This window comes from Bufo bufo, chromosome 9, assembly GCF_905171765.1.
Source record: "Bufo bufo chromosome 9, aBufBuf1.1, whole genome shotgun sequence".
Taxonomy (NCBI): Eukaryota; Metazoa; Chordata; class Amphibia; order Anura; family Bufonidae; genus Bufo; species Bufo bufo.
Window position 1 is genome coordinate 195,710,973 of NC_053397.1, and position 22,034 is coordinate 195,733,006.

The window sequence follows — 22,034 nt, forward strand, 5'->3', positions numbered from 1 at the left end:
TTTTTTACACAATAAAAGCACACAGCGCTATGGGGACTGGATATTGCGGATGTGCTAGCGGCCATCTAGCAACCCATGTCCTCAGCTCTATACCCAAAATCATGGTGACAGGTTCCCTTTAAACTTTTTTCTTCTTCTTTTACTTAATAACTATTTCCCCCTTAGTGGTTAGAACCTGGGATCTTTTAATCCCTTGTCCTATTCACCCTAATAGAGCTCTATCGGGGTGAATAGGATCTCACACTCTCCCTGCTGCCTTGTGCATAGTACACACAGCAGCAGGGAGGTTACCATGGCAGCCAGGGCTTCAGTAGCTTCCTGGCTGCCATGGTAACCGATCGGAGCCCCAGGATTTCACTGCTGGGGCTACGATCAGAAGCTGCCACCAATGAGAAGGGGAGGGGACCCTGTAGCCACTGCCACCAATGATTTTGATACTGGGGAGAGGGTGGCGGGCACACTGCGCCACTAATAATAATTAACCTTTAATACAGGAGGCGGGTGCGGCACCTGATGGGTTAACTGCCTTTGATCGCAGCTCCCTGTCAGAGGCAGGTTGCCGGCTATGTGATTCTGCTGCCGATGTTCCGTGATTTTTCCCTACCCGTGAAATTTCCCTACAATCGTCACTTCCTGTTGTGACGCGGCCGCATCGGACATGACGTTCCCAGCTTTGGAAGGAGGTGTGGCGCGCTGCGCAGGCGCTGTACACCTCCTTCCAAAGCTGGGAACGTAATGTCCGGTGCGGCCGCGTCACAACAGCACGGGACGAGCGTAGGGAAATTTCACGGTAGGGGAAACATTGAGAAAAAGGGCAGTCTCCTCCCCATTGCTCCGATGCTAGCAATTAGCATACAGGGCAGGAGAATATACCGGGGTCCACAGCGGGCGAACGGAGCGGCGCCCAGGAATAATAGTAAGTTCAGTGAGATCCCTACACAGCCTGATATTTAGTTTACAATGTTTGGACCCATGAAAGGTCCTCCACTATCATTGGTGGCGCAGTGCGCCCGCCCTTCCTCCTCCCGTCTCTCTTTTTATTGGCAGCAGCGGTGGCACAGGGGGGAGGGAGAGAGTGACTCTTTATTCCCTGTGCTGCTGAGGGAACATGAGCGTGCTGACAGCAGCGCGCTCATGGTCTGTGATACTAGGCTGTGCAGTAGGGCAGCCTAGTGTCAATAACTGTCAAATCCCGGTATCGTATCGTATCGATATCGGGACAAAAGTATCTATTGGGTATTGCTATTTCGATACAAACAACAACCCTAATACAGCGCTGTCGTCGGTGAGCTGAGAGGAGGACGCAACGCTCGCCCATCAGCTCATTGTCTATGGGTCAGTTTAGACCTCTACATGTTTCCTCTTCTATTCGCAGTTGCTCTCCTTCTCCCCGGTGACGTGCTCAAACCAAGTCAGAAGTTTTTATGTCAACTGGAGAATGTGGCGAGACGTGAAGAGGAGGAAGATGGCCTTTGAATACGCAGATGAAAGGCTGAGGATCAACGCTCTACGGAAAAACACAATCCTGCCTAAGGAACTTCGGGTACGAGTAGATGGCTTGTGTCTGACATAGGGAGAAATCCTTCAGTCTTCTAATGGAGAATAATTTCTTTGTCTTGCAGGAAGTGGCAGATAAAGAGATTGCAGCGCTGCCCGTGGACAGCTGTCCAGTACGGATCAGGAACCGATGTGTCCTCACCTCCCGACCACGTGGTGTGAGGAGGAGATGGCGCCTGAGTAGAATAGTATTCCGCCATTTAGCAGATCACAATCAGATGTCTGGCATCCAAAGGGCCATGTGGTAGACCGAGCCTGAAATCATGTTGGTGGTCCTCGCGGCATTTTATAGTGTCTGAGGGGTTCTGAAAGTCCGATTTGGTTTTTTTTACATTGTCTCTATGATAAATATAGGTTGTTATTCACTAGCAGGTGTTCTTATGTCTGTTTCATTTCCAAATATGTTTCAGCTCCAAATATGATTGGGTTTACTCCTTAAAGACTTGGCTGAGAATCACAATGTATCCCCATGATAGGTGGTAAGTGTCTGAGCAGTGGGACTCCACCGATCACGAGAATGGGGGGGGATCTCATTTCCTCCATTTGAATGGAGAGGTGATGGAGCATGCTCACTGCTGCACCATTCAAAGTCTATGGGACTGCTGGAGATAGCAGACGACAGTGCTCAGATACCTCCGTCAGGTCTATATTTTTGAATGAAGCAGCAGTGCACACACTCAACCATCACTCCATTCAAACAGAGGACACAGGAACACCATTCTTTGGGAATCCCAGCAGTCAGACCCCCACGAATCAGACACCATTCACCTATTCTACTGTATAGTCGTTCTGGAAGAACCCCAGTGTAAGCGCTGTGAGCCAGAGGGCTCCTAACCAAAGCAAATAAGTTATCACTTAAAGGGGGTTTTCCCATCTCAGACAATGGTGGCATATCGCTAGGATATGCCCCCATTGTCTGATAGGCAGGGCCGGCGCTTCCATTAAGGCAAGGGGGGCAATTGCCCCCAGGCCCCCAAGTCCTTAGGGGCCCCCGCCGGCCCGCAACTAAATATATTTTCGTGGGCCCCGTGGCTGCAAGTGGGGGCAGCGGCGGACAGTCACACAGGGAGATGAGCGCTTCCATTGTGGAAGCGCTCATCTCCATAGTCATCTGTATCACCGTCCTCAGGACAGCGATACAGATGGCTGTGCGGAGGAGCAGGGGAGAGGTGTGTCCCTTCCCTGTTCCTCTGATAGGCACTAGGCCGGCAGCCTATCAGAGGCCGGCGCAGGTGGCGGGGCCCTCTAACTACTGGCACATGATATGGGGGGGGGGGGGGGGGGGCTCTGGTTACTGGCACATGATATGGGGGGGGGGGGGGCTCTGGCTACTGGCACATGATGGGGGGGGGGCTCTGGCTACTGGCACATGATATGGGGGGGCTCTGGCTACTGGCACATGATATGGGGGGGGGCTCTGGCTACTGGCACATGATATATGGGGGGCTCTGGCTACTGGCACATGATGTGGGGGGGGGGGCTCTGGCTACTGGCACATGATATGGGAGGGGGCTCTGGCTACTGGCACATGATATGGGGGGGGTCTCTAGCTACTGGCACATGATATGGGGGTCTCTGGCTACTGGCACATTATATGGGGGGGCTCTGGCTAGTGGCACATGATATGGGGGCCTCTGGCTACTGGCACATGGGGCTCTGGCTACTGGCACATGATAGGGGGGGCTCTGGCTACTGGCACATGATAGGGGGGGCTCTGGCTACTGGCACATGATAGGGAGGGGGGCTCTGGCTACTGGCACATGATAGGGGGGGGCTCTGGCTACTGGCACATGATATGGGGGGGGGCTCTTGTTACTGGCACAAGATGGTGGGGGGCTCTTATTACTGGCACATGATTGGGGGGCATCTATGGGGGCACATTTTACTGGCACATTATTGGGTGGCACTTCTTACTGGCACATTATTGGTGGGCACTATAGGGGCATCTACTGAGGCCACAAAGAACTGGTATTTTATATGGGGGGCTCTGTACAGTAGCATTTTATACTGTTACACATTATGGTGGGTACTATGGGGAAGGGGGGAGAGGAGTACTATGGGGTCATCTACGGGGGGCACTAAGAAGGGGTATTTTATACTTACAAATTATGGGGGACACTAAGGGCATCTACTGGGCACTATATATGGGGAATTTTATACTTGTACATTATGGGGCACTAGGAGGGAGGGGGGAGAGGAGCACTATGGGGGCATTTACTGGGGGCACTCTATAGGGGTATTTTATACTGGCACATTATGGGGCACTATGGGGACATTAGCTCACCTGGGGGCATTACAAGGAGGTATTTTTTGCACTGTCACATTATAAGGAGAATTATTTCTACTGGGGGGGCATTATGGTGGGCTTTATTACTCCCCCATGGTATGACCCCCTAGTAGCAGCACCAGCCTCTCCCTGCTCTGCTATCCCTCTGCCCCTTCTCCAAATCCTTATTATGAAATCTTTCTCATTAAGATAAAACACAACATCAGCTCCTCCGAGCCCCCGGCCAAAGTGTTGAAGTGGTGTCCGAGATTCCCAAGGGCCAAGCCAAGTAACTGTAAGTTTTCATGTGAAATATGTTTATGTTATACACATATAGCATACACCATGCCCCACAATATACAGTTTCTTCTGTAAGAACGTCCACAAATTAAATCTCCAGAGTCAATACGGGACGTTAATGACAGCAAGTGTCATGGGGGGGGCCTTATTGTTTTTCGCCCCAGGGCCCCATTTCACCTGGAACCGGCCCTGCTGATAGGTGCAGGTCCCACCTCTGGGACCCGCACCTACACCGAGGACAGAGCCCCGAAAGTTGTGGAGGGTGCACCACGCATGCGCAGCCGCCCTCCATTCATTCCTATAGGGCCTACGAAAATAGCAGAGTGCTGACTCGGCTATTTCCATCGGCCTCATAGAGATGAATGGGAGTGTTGGCTGCGCAAGCGTGGTGCGCTCCCATTCACTACTATGGGGAGAGCGCTTGGTGGTGGCCGGACCTGGGGAAACCCAGGGTCCTCCGGCCACCATTTTCCCCGCACCTATTAGACACTGGGGGGCATATCCTAGCGATATGCCCCCATTGTCTCAGATGGGAATACCCCTTGAAGAGGGATGTCTAGTTTCCAGTACTGATGACCTATCCAATATTGATGACCGGGACACCCCCACAGATCAGCTATTTTAAAAGGAAGCAGCGCTCTTGCCCCAAAGACATAGACGCGCCTCTGAACATGGGGCGCAAAGGACAGGTCATGTAAATCCAACATGCCGAATTCTTGTTTCCAGTGACTGCAGCCATTAATCACATAGTAGATTGATCTAATATGTATGGCCAGCATTGAGATTTATTCACCCGACCATATTATGGCCCCATATTTAAAGGGAATCTGTCAGCTCCAAAAAAAAAATATAGTGTAAGTGATGCAGGGTTTATGTAATTTTTATCTTCATACTCGCTTGCAGTCTGATGCTGTGCTCCCACAAAACAGCAGTAAAATACATAGAGAGGACTCATCGAAATGCATTTTTCTTCTAGTTTATGGGAGCACAGCATCAGAACGCAAGTGTGTATGAAGATAAAACTTACCTGATCGGACACCGCGTCACTTCCAGGGGCGCAGCGATCGCGGTTGCAGAGGGTGCGACCGGGCCTGGCGGGAGTAGGGGCCCGCTGCACTTACATGTAATGGGAGCGATCTGACGGGGCTCGGCATGAAGTACAGTGATAACACCGGGCGCTGTCAGAGCGCTCTTCAAACATGCTGTATAATATTCGCCCCGGGCGCAGAGGCAAGCGGGGGAGGGGGGGGGGGGGGGTTTGGGGGGCACACGTACTCACCCAGCAGTTCTTGTCACTGTCAGGCTGTTGTCTCCAGAGTGAAGCAGGGAGCCCTCTCTTCTGAGCTCCGGCGCTCCCCCTGCAGGCCGCACATGGCGCTGTGAGCTGTGGGAGGAGCGCTGAATTCCCGGGAATTGGCCTCCAGCACAGCCATGTGAGTGTGGGAGCGCATCATAGGGGAAGAAGGTATGTGTTTTTTTTTTTTTTTGTTTTTTTTTTATAAAGCTGCAGACTGGAGGCAAAAGGGGGGCAACCACTAGAATGAGGGGGCACAAAAGTGGGCATCTTTACTGAGGGGGCACATATCATATCTGGGCATATCTACTGTGAGGGGGGGCACATATCATATCTACTGTGAGGGGGGGCACATATCATATCTGGGCATATCTACTGTGAGGGGGGCACATATCATATCTACTGTGAGGGGGGCACATATCATATCTACTGTGAGGGGGCACATATCATATCTGGGCATATCATATCTGGGCATATCTACTGTGAGGGGGCACATATCATATCTGGGCATATCTACTGTGAGGGGGCACATATCATATCTGGGCATATCTACTGTGAGGGGGCACATATCATATCTGGGCATATCTACTGTGAGGGGGCACATATCATATCTGGGCATATCTACTGTGAGGGGGCACATATCATATCTGGGCATATCTACTGTGAGGGGGGCACATATCATATCTGGGCATATCTACTGTGAGGGGGCACATATCATATCTGGGCATATCTACTGTGAGGGGGCACATATCATATCTGGGCATATCTACTGTGAGGGGGCACATATCATATCTGGGCATATCTACTGTGAGGGGGCACATATCATATCTGGGCATATCTACTGTGAGGGGGCACATATCATATCTGGGCATATCTACTGTGAGGGGGCACATATCATATCTGGGCATATCTACTGTGAGGAGGCACGTATCATATCTGGGCATATCTACTGTGAGGGGGCACGTATCATATCTGGGCATATCTACTGTGAGGGGGCACATAATATCTGGCTTATCTACTGTGAGGGGGTACATAATATCTGGGCATATCTACTGTGAGGGGGCACATATCATATCTGGGCATATCTACTGTGAGGGGGCACATATCATATCTGGGCATATCTACTGTGAGGGGGCACATATCATATCTGGGCATATCTACTGTGAGGAGGCACGTATCATATCTGGGCATATCTACTGTGAGGGGGCACATATCATATCTGGGCATATCTACTGTGAGGGGGCACATAATATCTGGCTTATCTACTGTGAGGGGGTACATATATCTGGGCATATCTACTGTGAGGGGGCACATATCATATCTGGGCATATCTACTGTGAGGGGGCACATATCATATCTGGGCATATCTACTGTGAGGGGGAACATATCATATCTGGGCATATCTACCGTGAGGGGGCACGTATCATATCTGGGCATATCTACCGTGAGGGGGCACGTATCATATCTGGGCATATCTACCGTGAGGGGGCACGTATCATATCTGGGCATATCTACCGTGAGGGGGCACGTATCATATCTGGGCATATCTACCGTGAGGGGGCACGTATCATATCTGGGCATATCTACCGTGAGGGGGCACGTATCATATCTGGGCATATCTACTGTGAGGGGGCACGTATCATATCTGGGCATATCTACTGTGAGGGGGCACGTATCTGGGCACAAAAGTGGCTATAACTGACAGGAACAAAGGTGGGCATAACTGCTGTGAGGAGCCACAAGGAGGACATAACTTGTGAAGGGGCCACAAGGTGGGCTTCATTACTGTGAGGGGCCACAATGTGGGCATTAGCACTGTGTGGTAGCACTTAGGGGAAATGTCCTAGATTACCCTGCTATACATTGCCATGGCTCAGACTTGCAGGCCAGAACAGCGCCCCCTGCTGGTGATTTCACAGGGGCAGTCACCATCCCTTCCTTATGTGATTATTCTTTTTTTCTCTATCACCACAGGGACCTTGTTCTGGATCCAGTGGACATCACGCCGACGCCAGCGACACCCTGGATGAGGTAGGACCAGATTTTATTAGTTAGGACTGGCTGAGTGTAGCCATGCATTGGGCTTAGTGTAAAAAAAATAGCCAGGGGGGGGCCCGATCCAAAGTTTGCACTGGGGCCCATACCACTCTAGTTACGCCACTGGTCACTTCTACTGTACACTTTAGTTTGGGGTGTGCTTTGGAGTTGAATGCCTTTAAACGACAAAAATGTTTGGATTCCATCTGAAAGGAAGAGTCTGCAAATGTAAGTGTGATAAGTCTGGTGAAGGCATCTAAGGAAGGTCTATTCTCTGTAGGAATAATACATGGTGACGTTTATCTCTACATAATGTGTAAAGGAGAACATGACCTGCAAAGGGCTGCTGAGAAATGGAGACGTTGTCTACATCCATTTCACCCACACACAGCTGCTGACAGATCCTACTGCTTTACAGGTACCTAAACCTTGAAAAAAAACAATGGGGCAGAAGTGCTGCTCAGAGCGCTCCGCTAGGCTTATCAATTATTTGACGTATGGATCCCAAATTTTCTTTGGAACCATACTTCACACGCTCGAAAAGCAGAGCCGATCAAAGGGGGCAGAGTGCTCTGAGCATCAGTTCTGCTTTTTTTTTTTTTGCTTTTTTTCTGTAGCAAAGCGTTAGGCACCTTCAAAAGGGGGGTTCAAACCTTTTGGAAAACTCCTGCGACAGGCGGCACATGGTTCTCTTTTTACTCTGGCTGTCAAGCTGTTTTGAGCTACAGTTCCCATCATGCCCGGAAAGCTGGCAAGCAACAGGTTGGAGATCATGACTCGAGGGGAAGTAAGTTATGGAAATGTTATTTAAAGGGGTTTTCCAAGACTTTTCCACTGATGACCTAACCTCAGGATAGGTCGTCAGTATCTGATAGTGGGGGTCTGACACCTGGGACCCCCACCAGTCAGATGTTTGAGAAGTTACGGGCTGTCCCGCAGCTTACCAAGCACAGCGCCGTACATTGTATAGTGGCTGTGCTTGGTATTGCAGATCAGCCCCAGTCACATATGGGGATGAGCTGTGCCTAGGCCACTTGACTGACAAACTGGTTGTCACTGGCCTAGAAAAGCTGAGAGAAGGCTGCAACACTCCCAGGAGCTGCCTACTCAAACAGCTGTCAGTGTCAGACCCCCACCAAGCAGATACTGATGACCTATCCAGAGGTTTGGTCATCAGTATAAAAATTTTATATTATGGTGGGTTTCCCAAAGTTAACTTACATTTTAAAGTGGATCTGTTCCCTCCCTTGAGGTGTTTTAGTAAATAGTTGTATTCCCCATAATATAACAATTTGGGCACATCTTTTCTTAGAGCTCTGCATTGTGTGGTTCCTCTGTTAATCCGATTTGATATTTATGAACAATAGACAGCTGAGTGTTACCAGTTGGGGGGTCCTTGAGGTCAGTCAGTGCTACTGGTCCCAGACGGTGTAGAGGTACATCCCCTTCTATGTGGAATAACAGAGGAGTGAGTAGAACGCTGGACAGCTAATCCAAAGAAAAAGAATTTTGCAGAATTTATTATACAACCAGAAGACTTTTACAAACGTTTCAAAATAAAATTCCAGACAAAATATCTGCAGTCAGGTGTCAAATCCAAGAAGGATCTATGACGGTAGAAATCTGTCGGTCAGTGCTATGACCGAAACGGCGGAACGGTTTGAGTTTTCTTTCATAGTCCAATCAGAAGGGGGGCTGCGGAAGCAGCACAGAGTGCATGCTGGGAAGTAATCGGATTGTAAACATTGGATCCTGTAGAGATCAACTCTACTGCAGGTAAAGCAAGGCCTGTCGCTGGACTGTGGAACTGTTTAAGGCGAGGAGAGGGCAGGATCAGAAGTCCACGTCCCCCTTTAACTGTTTCTCTCTGGATTCGGCCCAGGCTTTATTTAGTGTTCTCTTCATCTCATCGTCTCCGTCATCGTAAATCTTCTTCAGAACGTTCATTAGACCAGCGCTGGGGTCTCCATCTGGATCTGTTTCCACGGATGGTTTGCTTAAAAAAAAAAATAATAATAAACACATTAGAAGAAAATTATCTAGTTTATATGAGGAGATATATGGTACCCTCCATCTTCTTAGGGTCCTTTTACACGATCAATGGCCGCAGTGGTGACTGTCTTCCCTTACGTCATTACAAATGGTCAGAGCACTGCAGGCCGTGGGAAGCAGGTAGGTAAGCTTCCCTTTACAGGTCCGGCCAACTAGGAGGGGTTTGCCAAAACCCTCCATTCTTGCACAACCCCTTTCATTTTCATTCCATTCAAAATCCCTCCGGTCACCAGCTACCTCCAAGACAACCTGGCCTTTCTGATGCCCCATTTGGTCAATGTCTAAATCCCCTAACGGCAGTGTATGCAGGATTCAGAATGTACTCTGCCTGGATAAGTCTCTCTCGGTCTCTCTCCTTATCTAGAATCGAATGACAAAAATTTGGATGTGGTAAAATCAAAACTTAAAAAAAAAAAAAAAAGTAAAATTTGGGCTGAATTTTTAAATTCTAGAATTGATTCGCTCATCTCTACGTACCATATAGTGTAGAAGAAAAATCAAGATTTCAATAAATATCCTGCACAGCCAGTATACTATGGGAGCTCAGTTAAACTATTAGTCTACGTGAGATGATGTTGGCCGATTCCAAGTAGCAGACAGCAATATTCCGATTGCTGACCGCAGGATAAGCTTGCTGTAACTTGACTATGATGTACATTTTTTGTTATAACCAGAAGAACTGATGTAAAGTTTTTTAAAACTTCAAATGAGGGGGATTAGATGAAAAGGGGTTTTCTGAGATATTTTAACTGATGGCCGATTCGGTGGTTAGATCATCAGTATCTGATCAGTGGGGGTTCAATGCCAGAGACTCGATGATAAGCCGTTTGCGAAGACACCATTGCTTGCAGTAGCGCCACGGCCTTCTTTCAGCTCACCAAGCACAGCGCTGTACATTGTATAGCGGCTGTGCCCCATTCACTTCATGAACTGTGCCTAGACCATGTGAACGATGAACATGACGTCATCTGGCCTAGACTAAGCTTTCACCAAGCCTGATATATGAAGGGTTAAAGCAGGCATCCCCCTCTGCTCTCAGGCTAAACGGTTTGTCCCTTTTCTCAAAGCACAAAGCAGTGTTCGGGAAAACTGTAAAGCGGTTACAGAGGTCCAGCACCACTTCTTAGGAGTGGGGGTGGGGACACAAAGTCTTTATTGAAAGCCTCTAAAACCGAATGCACATAAGGCAGAAAAATTCTGCTGTGTTTTGGGGAAAAAAAGCATCAGAATATTTTTTTATGGCTTATGTGCATTCAGTTTTAGAGGATTCACATCTAGAGGTTCCACGCACAGATGTGATGTCCTGTAGCCGATTAATTTTTAGGGATAAAACTGGCCAAAAGTTAAATGATTGCACAAATGAGGCTTGTGCCAAAATGTAACTTTTTAGGCTAATTTTCTGGCATAAAGCCAGTGATAAATTTCCCCATTGCATTTAAAGGGTGTAATATGTCTAAGTGTATTATATCACATTTTATTTAACAAAGGGCACCTCCAATTATACAGAGGATTGATCGTACATAGTGCAGGAGTGTGCACAATAAGAGACACCACAGTCTAAACAAGCTATGTAGAAAAACTAGGTGGCAGCACAGACTGATGCCCCATGCTGAGGGCTGCTCTTATCTATGTACTAGGAGAGAGAATGGCATCACGTTACATCCTACAGCGCTGGCTCCCATACCAGAGACAGAAGTCCAGAAGACAGGGTAGGACGTTATATATCCTAAAGCAGGGATCAGCAACCCCGGCACTCCAGCTGTTCTGAAACTAAGACTCCCGGAATCCACCTTTAACTTCTATAGGAGTTACTAGAACAGATATTCAAGGTAGAAAGAGGTGTTAAAAGAATATACTTTGAGATTCAAAATAAAACAAATAATAGGGATGTGTATTAAAGACCCTCAAAAAAGGTGTAATAAATGCAATAACAGACGCTTGATGGCTAAATGGCAACAGAAGTAAGACGGACTGTGAGCGTATACAGTGGATATAAAAAGCCTACACACCGTTGTTACAATGTCAGGTTTCTGTGCTGTAAAAAAAAAATGAGACAAAGACAAATCATTTCAGAACTTTTTCCACCTTTAATGTGACCTATAAACTGTACAACTCAATTGAAAAACAAACTGAAATCTTTTAGGTAGAGGGAAGAAAATAAATAAATAAATATGGTTGCATAAGTGTGCACACCCTTAAACTAATACTTTTGATTTTATTACAGCACTCAGTCTTTTGGGGTATGAGTCTATCAGCATGGCACATTTGGACTTGGCAAGATTTGCCCACTCTTCTTTGCAAAAACACTCCAAATCTGTCAGATTGCGAGGGCATCTCCTGGGCACAGCCCTCTTCAGATCACCCCACAGATTTTTAATCGGATTCAGGTCTGGGCTCTGGCTGGGCCATTCCAAAACTTTAATCTTCTTCTGGTGAAGCCATTACTTTGTTGATTTGGATGTGTGCTTTGGGTCATTGTCATACTGAAAGATGAAGTTCCTCTTCATGTTCAGCTTTCTAGCAGAAGCCTAAAGGTTTTGTGCCAATATTGACTGGTATTTGGAACTGTTCATGATTCCCTCTAGCTTAAAAGGGAACCTGTCATGTGGATATTTGATTATAATCTAACTAATTATATACAATCTAACTACTAAAAAGTACCTTAGATGTATTCACTTACTGGTGTGACAGATGGTTATCTCATAATATACACACAAAGATGTCGCATGCTAATGAGCTGATTTGAGTCCAGCGTTTATTTAATTCAGAGCTATAGCCACTCCCCTGCCCATCTGCTGCTGACTCATATGGAAAATAACTGTCAATCAGCCCAGGTGGGCGGGGAGAGTCAGGAGCTCATGAATATTCATGACTCATCATTATGAGTTGGAGCTTTTCAATACAAGATGTTGGCAGATTGACTGGGTCAATTAAAGAAAGTGACCCAGCATTTTGCTAAGAGAACAAGTCACTTATTTATGTTGCCCTTAGTTAGGACACCATAAAACTGGTGACAGGTTCCCTTTAAGCTAAGGCCCCAGTTCCAGCTGAAGAAAAACAGCCCCTTGGCATGATGCTGCCACCACCAGGCTTCACTGTGGGGATGGTGTTCTTTTGGTGTTGTGCAGTGTTGTTTTTGCGACAAGCATATCTTTTGGAATCACGGCCAAAAAGTTGTAAACCTTGGTTTCATCAGACCAGAACACCTTTTCCCACATGCTTTTGGGAGACTTCAGATGTGTTTTTGCAAAATGTATCCTGGCTTGGATGTTTTTCTTCGTAAGAAACGGCTTTCGTCTTGCCACTCTCCCCCATAGCCCAGACAAATGAAGAATACGGGAGGTTGTTGTCACATGTACCACACGGCCAGTACTTGCCAGATATTCCTGCAGCTCCTTTAATGTTACTGTAGGCCTCTTGGTCGCCTCCCAGACCAGTTTTCTTCTAGTCAATTTTGGAGGGACGTCCAGTTCTTGGTAATGTCACTGTTGTGCCATATGTTCTCCACTTGATGATGACGGTCTTCACTGTGTTCCATGGTATATCTAATGCCTTGGAAATTCTTCTGTACCCTTCTCCTAACTGATACCTTCTAACAATGAGATCCCTCTGATGCTTTGGAAGCTCTCTGTGGACCATGGCTTCTGCTGTGGGATGCGACTAAGAAAGACCAACTAGAGCAGCTGAACTTTATTTGGGGTTAATCAGAGGCACTTTACATGATGGCAGGTGTATGCTGACTCCTATTTTTTTTTAACTCAGTGTAATTTTTTATTGAGTACAGCATTGGAATCATAAACATATCGGTATACATCGGCAGGTACATGTTTACATAATACAATATATTGCAATTTTGTTTTCCTGCTACACACATTTTTTTTCTTTTATTTGACATGTTTGGAGATCATACTTTACACTGGATCTAATATTAATACACCAACAACCCTAAACTCCCTCCTGCCCCCTCTATAATTAAACAGTGAAGACAACCATCCCTGTAAATTGAGTCCGAGCATTCCTGCTATATGTAGAACCCATCCAATATCTCCACTGTTGTTTCAAGGCCCTCTTTTGCAGACTCCTAAAACACCCCCTTTCACCCTTACTTCTTCTAGCACCAGGTCACCAGACAAAGGTTACTGCAGCCTCCCAATCCCAGAGATTTGGTCCCTAAGACAGTCTTCCGCAAGCGCCCGTGATACCAAGCTTGGGTCAGTTAACCAGCCCGTCCAAATAGACCCAAACTTATGTGGACATTTCCTTTTCAGGTATATTCCTCTTTCATACCGCAAGATATTATTCAATCTATTAATATAGTCCCTGCCTGTGGGCGGGTTATGTTCTGTCCAGTGTTTGGCTATCAGGATTGCTGACTCCTATTTAACAGGATTGTGAATGTGATTGATTAATTCTGAACACAGCTATAAGAGGGTGTGTACACTTATGCAACACTTTTCTTCCCTCCGCCTAAAAGATTTCAGTTTGTTTTTCAATTGAGTTGTACAGTTTATAGGTCACATTAAAAGGTGGAAAAAGTTCTGAAATGATTTATCCTTGTCTAAATTTTTATATCCACTGTAAGTCATGTCTTATTGCTAAACTTCAGAGGCCTCTCTATGAATGTAAAGCCAATCAAGTATCATATGAGCCGCACGGTCATGCAATTTTATTATGCTGTATCCTGATGATCGTCACTCAGTACGGACTATAGGCCGTGCGGACATACAATAATTAGTAAGGCAGGTAGTATGTAAGGGTATGGGGATTTTTTTTTTTTCTCCGAATGAGTGACCCACTCAGGCCGAGATAAATCCAGCTACAAGGAAGGGTACTACCATTGATAAGGTGGTCTATTCCTAGACTAGCAGCCAATTCAAAACTAGAACTACCAGGAAAAAGCCAACCCAACCCTAACTACCTAACCCTATTTAGCTAGAACTCCCACACACAGTCATTGATAACGCTCGACCTGTTTCATCAAAGAATCCTCAGGAGCAGCTGTGTGTGGCAGCGTATCCAGCGCTAGGATGGCGGTGACGCGGCCACCAGAAATGCCGGTATAAATAGGGGAAGAACACACCCCCTTGGAGGCGAGACCGACGCATGGCCACTAGGGAGCGCGGGGAGGTGGAACAAGCCACTCGTAAACTCCTCGGCTGGCATCAGCCTAACATGATAAGCCGCTGGCCATCCTTCTTGACTACAGGATTAAGGAGGAATAACTAAGGCAATAAGTCCCTGGCAGAGGTGGGCCAGAGAATAGGGAACGGGACAAAGCTAAGTCGTGAAAAATATTGATTAAAGGGAACCCGTCATCACCTTTATGCTGCCCATACTAACAGCAGCATAAAGTAGAGACAGGTGAGTGGATTTCAGTGGTCTGTCAATAAAAGTAAGTGGTTGCCGAGAACCAACATCACAATCATTGCAGACTGGGCCTGGAAAAGAGTCCCGGCCATAGGGTCGATTTTCGATACCCAATCAATACCCACCAGCCCAGGTACAAGTTGGCATAAATGGCGCGCACAGACTCCCCATGGGCCGCCGGTTCAGTGTCAGTGCAGGGGTGAGGATGTTTTTCAGCTCACTCAGATACTGGTCAGTAGGATTAACCAAAAGCACCCCATAACATTTGCCGTCTTTCAATATCTCAAGACACATTTTGTTTAAAATTTCTTTTTATTGAAATAAATATTAGAATACATGTTCCCATGGCCCAATAATCTGGGTTGGTGGGATATTCTTGAACACGAAATACAACATATCATTTTTGGTTTTCAGTCACTTGGATAAATATATAAAAAGTAAGACATCTTGTTGGTGTTCTAAGGCTGCTTTCACACCTGCGTTCAGGTGTCCGCTCGTGCGCTCCGTTTGAAGGGGCTCACGAGCGGTCCTGAACGCAGCCGTCCGGCCCTAATGCATTCTCAATGGAGGCGGATCCACTGAGAATGCATCAGTCTGCCAGTGTTCAGCCTCCGCTCAGTGAGCGGACACCTGAACGCTGCTTGCAGCGTTCGGGTGTCCGCCTGGCCGTGCGGAGGCGAGCGGATCCGTCCACACTTATAATGGAAGTCAATGGGGACGGATCCGCTTGAAGATGACACCATATGGCTCAATCTTCAAACGGATCCGTTCCCCATTGACTTTAAATGTAAAGTCTGAACGGATCCGCTCAGATAACTTTCACACTTAGAAATTTTTCTAAGTTATAATGCAGACGGATCCGTTCTGAACGGATGCAAACGTCTGCATTATAGGAGCGGATCCGTCTGATGAAACATCAGACGGATCCGCTCTGAACGCTCGTGTGAAAGTAGCCTTAGGCGTACAGAGCGCATAGACCTCAAGAAAGATATATAGCCAACTTATATTTAATCAAGTGAGGTTAACATAGAACAACAGTAGTGTCAACATTGTATGTAAATTCAGGAGTGATACACTAAGGTGAGGTACTGTTCATATCTATTACCATAATATTGCCACCTTTATCTGCAGCCTTAATCACTAGATGTGTCCCTTTCCAGTGATAACAGGCCCTCCAATTCATCTTTCATTATATTACTGTTACCCTTAAACCCTTCTATTTGTGATAAATCATCCACCACCACTTTAAAGAAAATCATCCATCGGAGTGGTATCATTGATAGGGTTCAAACGTGAGCAATTTTTTTTATGGATGTAAAAGGCCCTTCCCCAGGGGGTCCTTTCATTTTCACGCAAAAGATCAGCTAAGTTCCTCACATCTCCCAGGTCAGCGACATCTATGCCGAGTTCCGCACATTGTCGCCTATCATTGTTCATGAAGAACTTCTTCCACTTTAATTTTCTGACAAAAAGGTGGAGGTCCGTCACCCAACCAAATAGATTAAAGGAGTGAGTGGGGACAAAAGAAAGACCCTTTTTAAGAATGCTTATCTCAGTGTCAGAAAGCACCCTATCAGACAAATTAATGATCTGGAGGTCATCAGATGGCACACCAGCTGATAAGGGTGCTGTAGGACACATTATTGGGGATCCTTCCTTTCCCTCGGTAGGTACGTAGAGATGGGGGACTCCGGACCTAAAAAATTCCCCCTAGAGTGTGTTCTCCTTCCTCTTCGTGATCTACCCCTCTGTTGGTGACCTCTAGAGGATGGTGGTCTAGAGTGCTGGGTATTACGTACGGACTCGATGTCAGTTTCTCCTTCAGAGGAAGAAGGCTCAGTTTCTGCCTCTAATCCTTTTGCAGGTTTCGCTTTATAATCAAAAAGACGACCCTCCCTGAAGTCAGTCGTGTCTCTAAGATACTGTGAATGCTTTCTTTCAACTGTGCAGTATACTTCTGAACTGCCTGTTTACGGATAAACTCTGCCTGGGTAGAGAATTTCTTTATGGCTTCAATTTGCTCCTTAAGAGCGGTTCGACTCTTATCAAAGAGGGATTTCTCCTCCTCCAACAAGAGACCCATAAGGCGGAGGGAAGACTCAACGGATTTGGTCTCCCATTTCTTAATAAATTCCGGGGATCTCAACCGTGCAGCTGGGAATAGTGGAATCCCGAGTCCTCTCGGCACAATTTTATTTTTCAAAATATGTGTCGAGGGTCTGGATTTCCCATCACCCCCGAATATTCTCTTTATAGGCACGTGTTAAGCTTTTGAAAGCCCCGTTTAGAGTCACTGTACGGCCACAGGTGGATAATTGGGCCTCTGAAAACTTGAGGACTGTGAGCGTACAAGTCATGTCTTATTGATAAACTTCAGAAGCCTGCGCAATTTAGCACAGGGCAAGGGAGCACGAGTTTGTCCGATGCTAGCCTCAGGGGGGCTGCCTGGGTGAAAATAAGGGTATGTCCGGGTTCAGCTCTGAACCCGGACAATCCCTTTAAAAACCATCAAAAGGTGTAATAAATGCAATAACAGACGCTAAATGGCAACAGAAGTCAGACAGAGGACTGTGAGCGTATAAGTCATGTCTTACTGATAAACTTCAGAAGCCTTTCTATGAATGTAAAGCCAATCAAGTATTATACGAGCCACGTGGTCATGCACTTTTATTATGCCGTATCCTGATAGATGAACGTCACTCAGTACGGACTATAGGCCGTGCGGACATACAGTAATTATTAGTAAGGCAGGTAGTATGTAAGGGTATGGGAGTTTTCATTTTTTTTCAGGCTGAGATAAATCCAGCTACAAGGGTACTACCACTGATGAAAGGGTTGAGTTGGCGGTTTCCTGTTAGTTATAGCTTTGAATTGGCTGCTAGTCCATGAATAGACCACTTTATCAATGGTAGTACCCTTCCTTGTAGCTGGATTTATCTCAGCCTGAAAAAAAATGAAAACTCCCATACCCTTACATACTACCTGCCTTACTAATAATTACTGTATGTCCACACGGCCTATAGTCCGTACTGAGCGACGTTCATCTATCAGGATACGGCATAATAAAATTGCATGACCGTGCGGCTCATATGATACTTGATTGGCTTTACATTCATAGAGAGGCCTCTGAAGTTTATCAATAAGACATGACTTATACGCTCACAGTCCTCGGTCTTACTTCTGTTGCCATTTAGCGTCTGTTATTGCATTTATTACACCTTTTGAAGGTTTTTAACGGGATTGTCCGGGTTCAGACATACCCTTATTTTCACCCAGGCAACCCCCCTGAGGCTAGCATCGGACAAACTCATGCTCCGATGCGCTCTCTTGCCCTGCGCTAAATTGCGCAGGGCACGGGCTCTTTTGTTTATCATAACACACTGCCGGGCGGAAGCTTCCTGGCAGCCCCATGGAGAGCCCCGGTACGTCACCAGAGCTCCAAAAAAAATGCCTTTGCCCTGCGCGATTTAGCGCAGTGCAAGGGAGAACATTGGAGCATGAACTGCTCCGATGCTCCTGTCAGGGGGGCTGCCTGGGTGAAAATGGAGATATGTCCGGGTTCAGCTCTGAACCCAGACAACCCCTTTAATACACATCCCTATTTGTTTTATTTTGAATCTTATAAAGTATATCCTTTTAACGCCTCTTTCTACCGTGAGAATATTAGTTATACAAGAGACTTATACGGTTTTGATCTTCTAGTTTCAGTGAATAAATTACTAGAACAGCCAAGTGTGTATGCTGGGAGTTGTAGTTTCACAGCAGCTGGAGTGCCAAAGGTTGCTGATCCCTGTCCTAAGGTATAGCTATAAGCAGTCCGCAGTCCACTTTGCCCCTTCCTGCACCAGAATAGTTTCTCTAGATAACTGGCGGCACACTTTTAAACATAAACCATGAATACTCACTCTTTCTCCTTCGCTTGTTTCTCCACCTGCGTCAAGTAGTCCCATTTGCTTTCCGATCTCTTTTTCAACATGATGAGCACAGTGTCTGTCTTCACCTGCCAGATTAAACACAGCGAGCATTTCATTACAAGCCAACTCATGCAACAAGTCTTCATGTTCATGGCAGTGAAGATTTCATATTGTGCTTTCCAAGATCACCCCCCTGCACATAAGAGCGGTTACTCCTGTGCCGAGGTAAATGACTGCAACTTTCAGGTAGGTGTATATTCCCCTCTTAACTAAACACGTATGTTCCACAGAACGGTCTTCTCCCCTGACATGTCTGTTTTAGCAACTGCCTGCACCCCCCTTGTAGTAACCATTCTGGAGCATCTATTCTTATGACTCTGTGTTGTACCATTCCTTTATTATTCCTTCTAGAAGTTATAAATGAAATGCTAGGAGTTTGCAATGAAGGTCCAGATGGGACCAACTGGGGAATATCCATGTTGACCTTCGCTGCAAACTGCTAGTATTTCATTCCGAAACTTCTAGTAGGAATAATAAAAGGTATGGCACAGCATCATAAGAATAGATGCTTCAGAATTGTTATTACATGGGGAATACAAGTAGTCACCAAAACAGACATGTCAGGAGAGGCGACTGTCCATTTAAAGAGGGGGGGCTATCCCATCTCACGTGGAAGATCCCACTATCAGGTCCCCACAAAATCAGCTATTATGGTCGGGGAAATAATTTATCGAATGCATCTTTTATATGAGCGATATGGATTGTGTCAGGACCTGTTCAGAAAAAAATAAAATAAATGATGGCCTTGCCCACAAGTTGTATTAGTTTTTTCTGCGATTGCGTTTCTATATTTTTTCTGTGCGGATTGTATCCGGATTACATGCATTTTTCACTCGTACTCACTATAGAAAATCTACTAATGCCACGTTATAAATGTGAGACTCATGGCAAATACATTTTGTATACAATTATTTGTGCCTGTCCACCAGCGTCAAGGCGATCTCTTTGGGACAGGAACCACCTCCTCTGGTGCCGTACTGGCCTCCATCAAATTCAGGGAATGCAGGTTCCACATGCATGCTGAGCCCACCGTGTATTATACCTCTTTTGGTGCCAAATTGGCCTCCAATAAATGCAGGGAGAGCAGGCTACAGCTTTATACTTGCACAAAATAAAATCAGATGGCGGATGTCATCTGTGTGTTGTCCCCATCCATGCGGCAAATTACAGAACTTGTCCTATTCTTGCTTTGGGGGCAAGAATAGGCTTTTCTACAGTGGGGGCTGCGAAAAGGGCGGGATGCACACGGACCGCATCCGTATTTTGCGGACCATAAAACAGATACGGTTGTGGACAGGAGGCCTTACAATGAGGCTGTGAAGTTTCCAGGAGGTAGCAGACAGACTGCCCCTAGCCATGCTCGTCTATACCACCAGCTTTCCTGCGTGAGGCGTCATTTACAAAACAGATGATTGAGGTTTGCAGCTTTTACAGAACGTGAACTCACTTTTTTGGAGCTGCTTTCAGGCGAAATGGGTTTCAGCAAGTTGTTCACGGTCATGGCATGATTCTTCCCATTCAGATCCTTTACCAATAAATCGAATGACCTGCAAAAGGTAAAAAATACATGTATCCAAGCATCCCAGCGAGCACGCTTCATAGTACATGTAGATCAGGAGGCCAATGTCATGCTTCTGCAAGGGGAGCCGTGTACCTATTCTTCCTAGGAGTGAGAGGAGGGCCCAATACTGGAAATTTCCTATAACGTCATATCTTGGCAATCCTAGATTACATTATATAACTCACCTCCGACCCGCACATTTTCTACTGATATATGTACACACACATACACAACCACTACACGTACCGTTCTGTGAATTGGACTTGTACGTTATCGGCTGGAATATTCTGAACTCCTTTCAAAGTGATGTACATTTTCACAAACTTGTCAGACTGATCCCACCCTGCCGAAGGAGAAACAATTAAGGCTCCTATATGCCATAAACTAGGGTTGGTTTCTACAGAAAGCAGGGTTATGTATTACATTTGTGCTGATATCGTTTTGTATCTGCACCTGGCTTGAGCACCCCAAAAAACTGCACAGGATAAGCCTGTCTTAAAGGGGTTATCTGATATCTAAAATATCCCCCCCCCCCCCCCCCCCCAATGCCCGGGCCCCTTGTATCTGCCTGTTGCTTGGATTAAAACATTCGGCGACGGCGGGGCTATAACGGGAATGAGATTCTCTCCTCTCCCCCGTGCAGGGATCCGGGTGCCGGAAAAAATATAATCCATACAAGGGGCCCGCGCATTGAGGGGTATATTTTAGATATCGGATAAACCGCTTTAACACCTTCCCGACCCATGAATGTAAAAAAATCTGGCTGGTCCACATTGAACTGCTAGGACATCCCTGCTGAGTTTGCAACAGCACGGAGATCGTGCAGGCGACGGAAAGCCAGTTGTCCGTGGTGGCTGCACTACCCACAGAGCAGGTAGAGGCAGTGTATTACTGTCTGTGCTTTCCCCATAGCTGTGAATGAGCACCATGTCTACAGATCAGCAAGTAGCCATTACACTTCCTCATCCCTTTGTGGTGATCATTAGATGCTGGGTAACGGGTCTTTGTAGTGAAGATCCTTAAAATTCCCCTGTAAATGACGCTAATATGTCAGCCTCGGTTAGGCTACTTTGACACTTGCAGCAGAGTGATCCGTCAAGCAGTTCCGGCAAAACGTATACCAACTGATGGCATTAGTAAGACTGATCAGGATCATGATCAGTCTTAAAAATGCCTGATCAGTCAAAAAGATGCATTGAAATGCCGGATCCGTCTTTCCGGTGTCATCCGGCAAAACAGATCTGGCATTTACTTTTTTCACTTTTTTTTCGGTCTGCAAAAGGACGGATCCGTTTAATACATTCCTATGGAAAAAAAATACCGGATCCGGCATTCAGGCAAGTCTTCAGTCTTTTTCGCCAGAGATAAAACCGTAGCATGCTACAGTTTTCTTTTTTGCCTGATCAGTCAAAATGACTGAACTGAAGACATCCTGAATCGATTCCTCTCCATTCAGAATGCATAGGGATATACCTGATCAGTTCTTTTCCGGTATAGAGCCCCTGTGACGGAACTCTATGCCGGAAAAGAAAAACGCTAGTGTGAAAGTAGCCTTACAGGGGAAATTTTAAAAAAAAATTTTTTAAAAATAACTCGTATGAGCGTGTGGAAAGCACAAAGTGTAAA

General features: G+C 46.3%; 2 protein-coding genes across 3 annotated transcripts in view; one reads left to right on the forward strand and one right to left on the reverse strand.

Annotated features, from left to right (window-relative positions):
- Positions 1-1,920, forward strand: part of MRPS14 (mitochondrial ribosomal protein S14) — a 3,256-nt gene extending 1,336 nt beyond the window's left edge. Inside the window, exons 2-3 of the mRNA XM_040408259.1 lie at positions 1,376-1,543; positions 1,623-1,920. Coding sequence (XP_040264193.1) covers positions 1,376-1,543; positions 1,623-1,805 — 351 coding nt within the window. The 3' untranslated portion in view covers positions 1,806-1,920. The remainder of the gene's footprint in view (positions 1-1,375; positions 1,544-1,622) is intronic.
- Positions 1,921-8,958: 7,038 nt separating this feature from the next.
- Positions 8,959-22,034, reverse strand: part of LOC120979473 (calcyclin binding protein) — a 44,206-nt gene continuing 31,130 nt past the window's right edge. For both annotated transcript variants that reach the window (XM_040408258.1, XM_040408257.1), the window contains 4 exons: positions 20,655-20,751; positions 20,295-20,394; positions 18,779-18,873; positions 8,959-9,450 (listed from right to left, as the gene is read on the reverse strand). In XM_040408258.1, the coding sequence (XP_040264192.1) occupies positions 9,288-9,450; positions 18,779-18,873; positions 20,295-20,394; positions 20,655-20,751 (455 nt within the window). In that variant the 3' untranslated portion in view covers positions 8,959-9,287. The remainder of the gene's footprint in view (positions 9,451-18,778; positions 18,874-20,294; positions 20,395-20,654; positions 20,752-22,034) is intronic.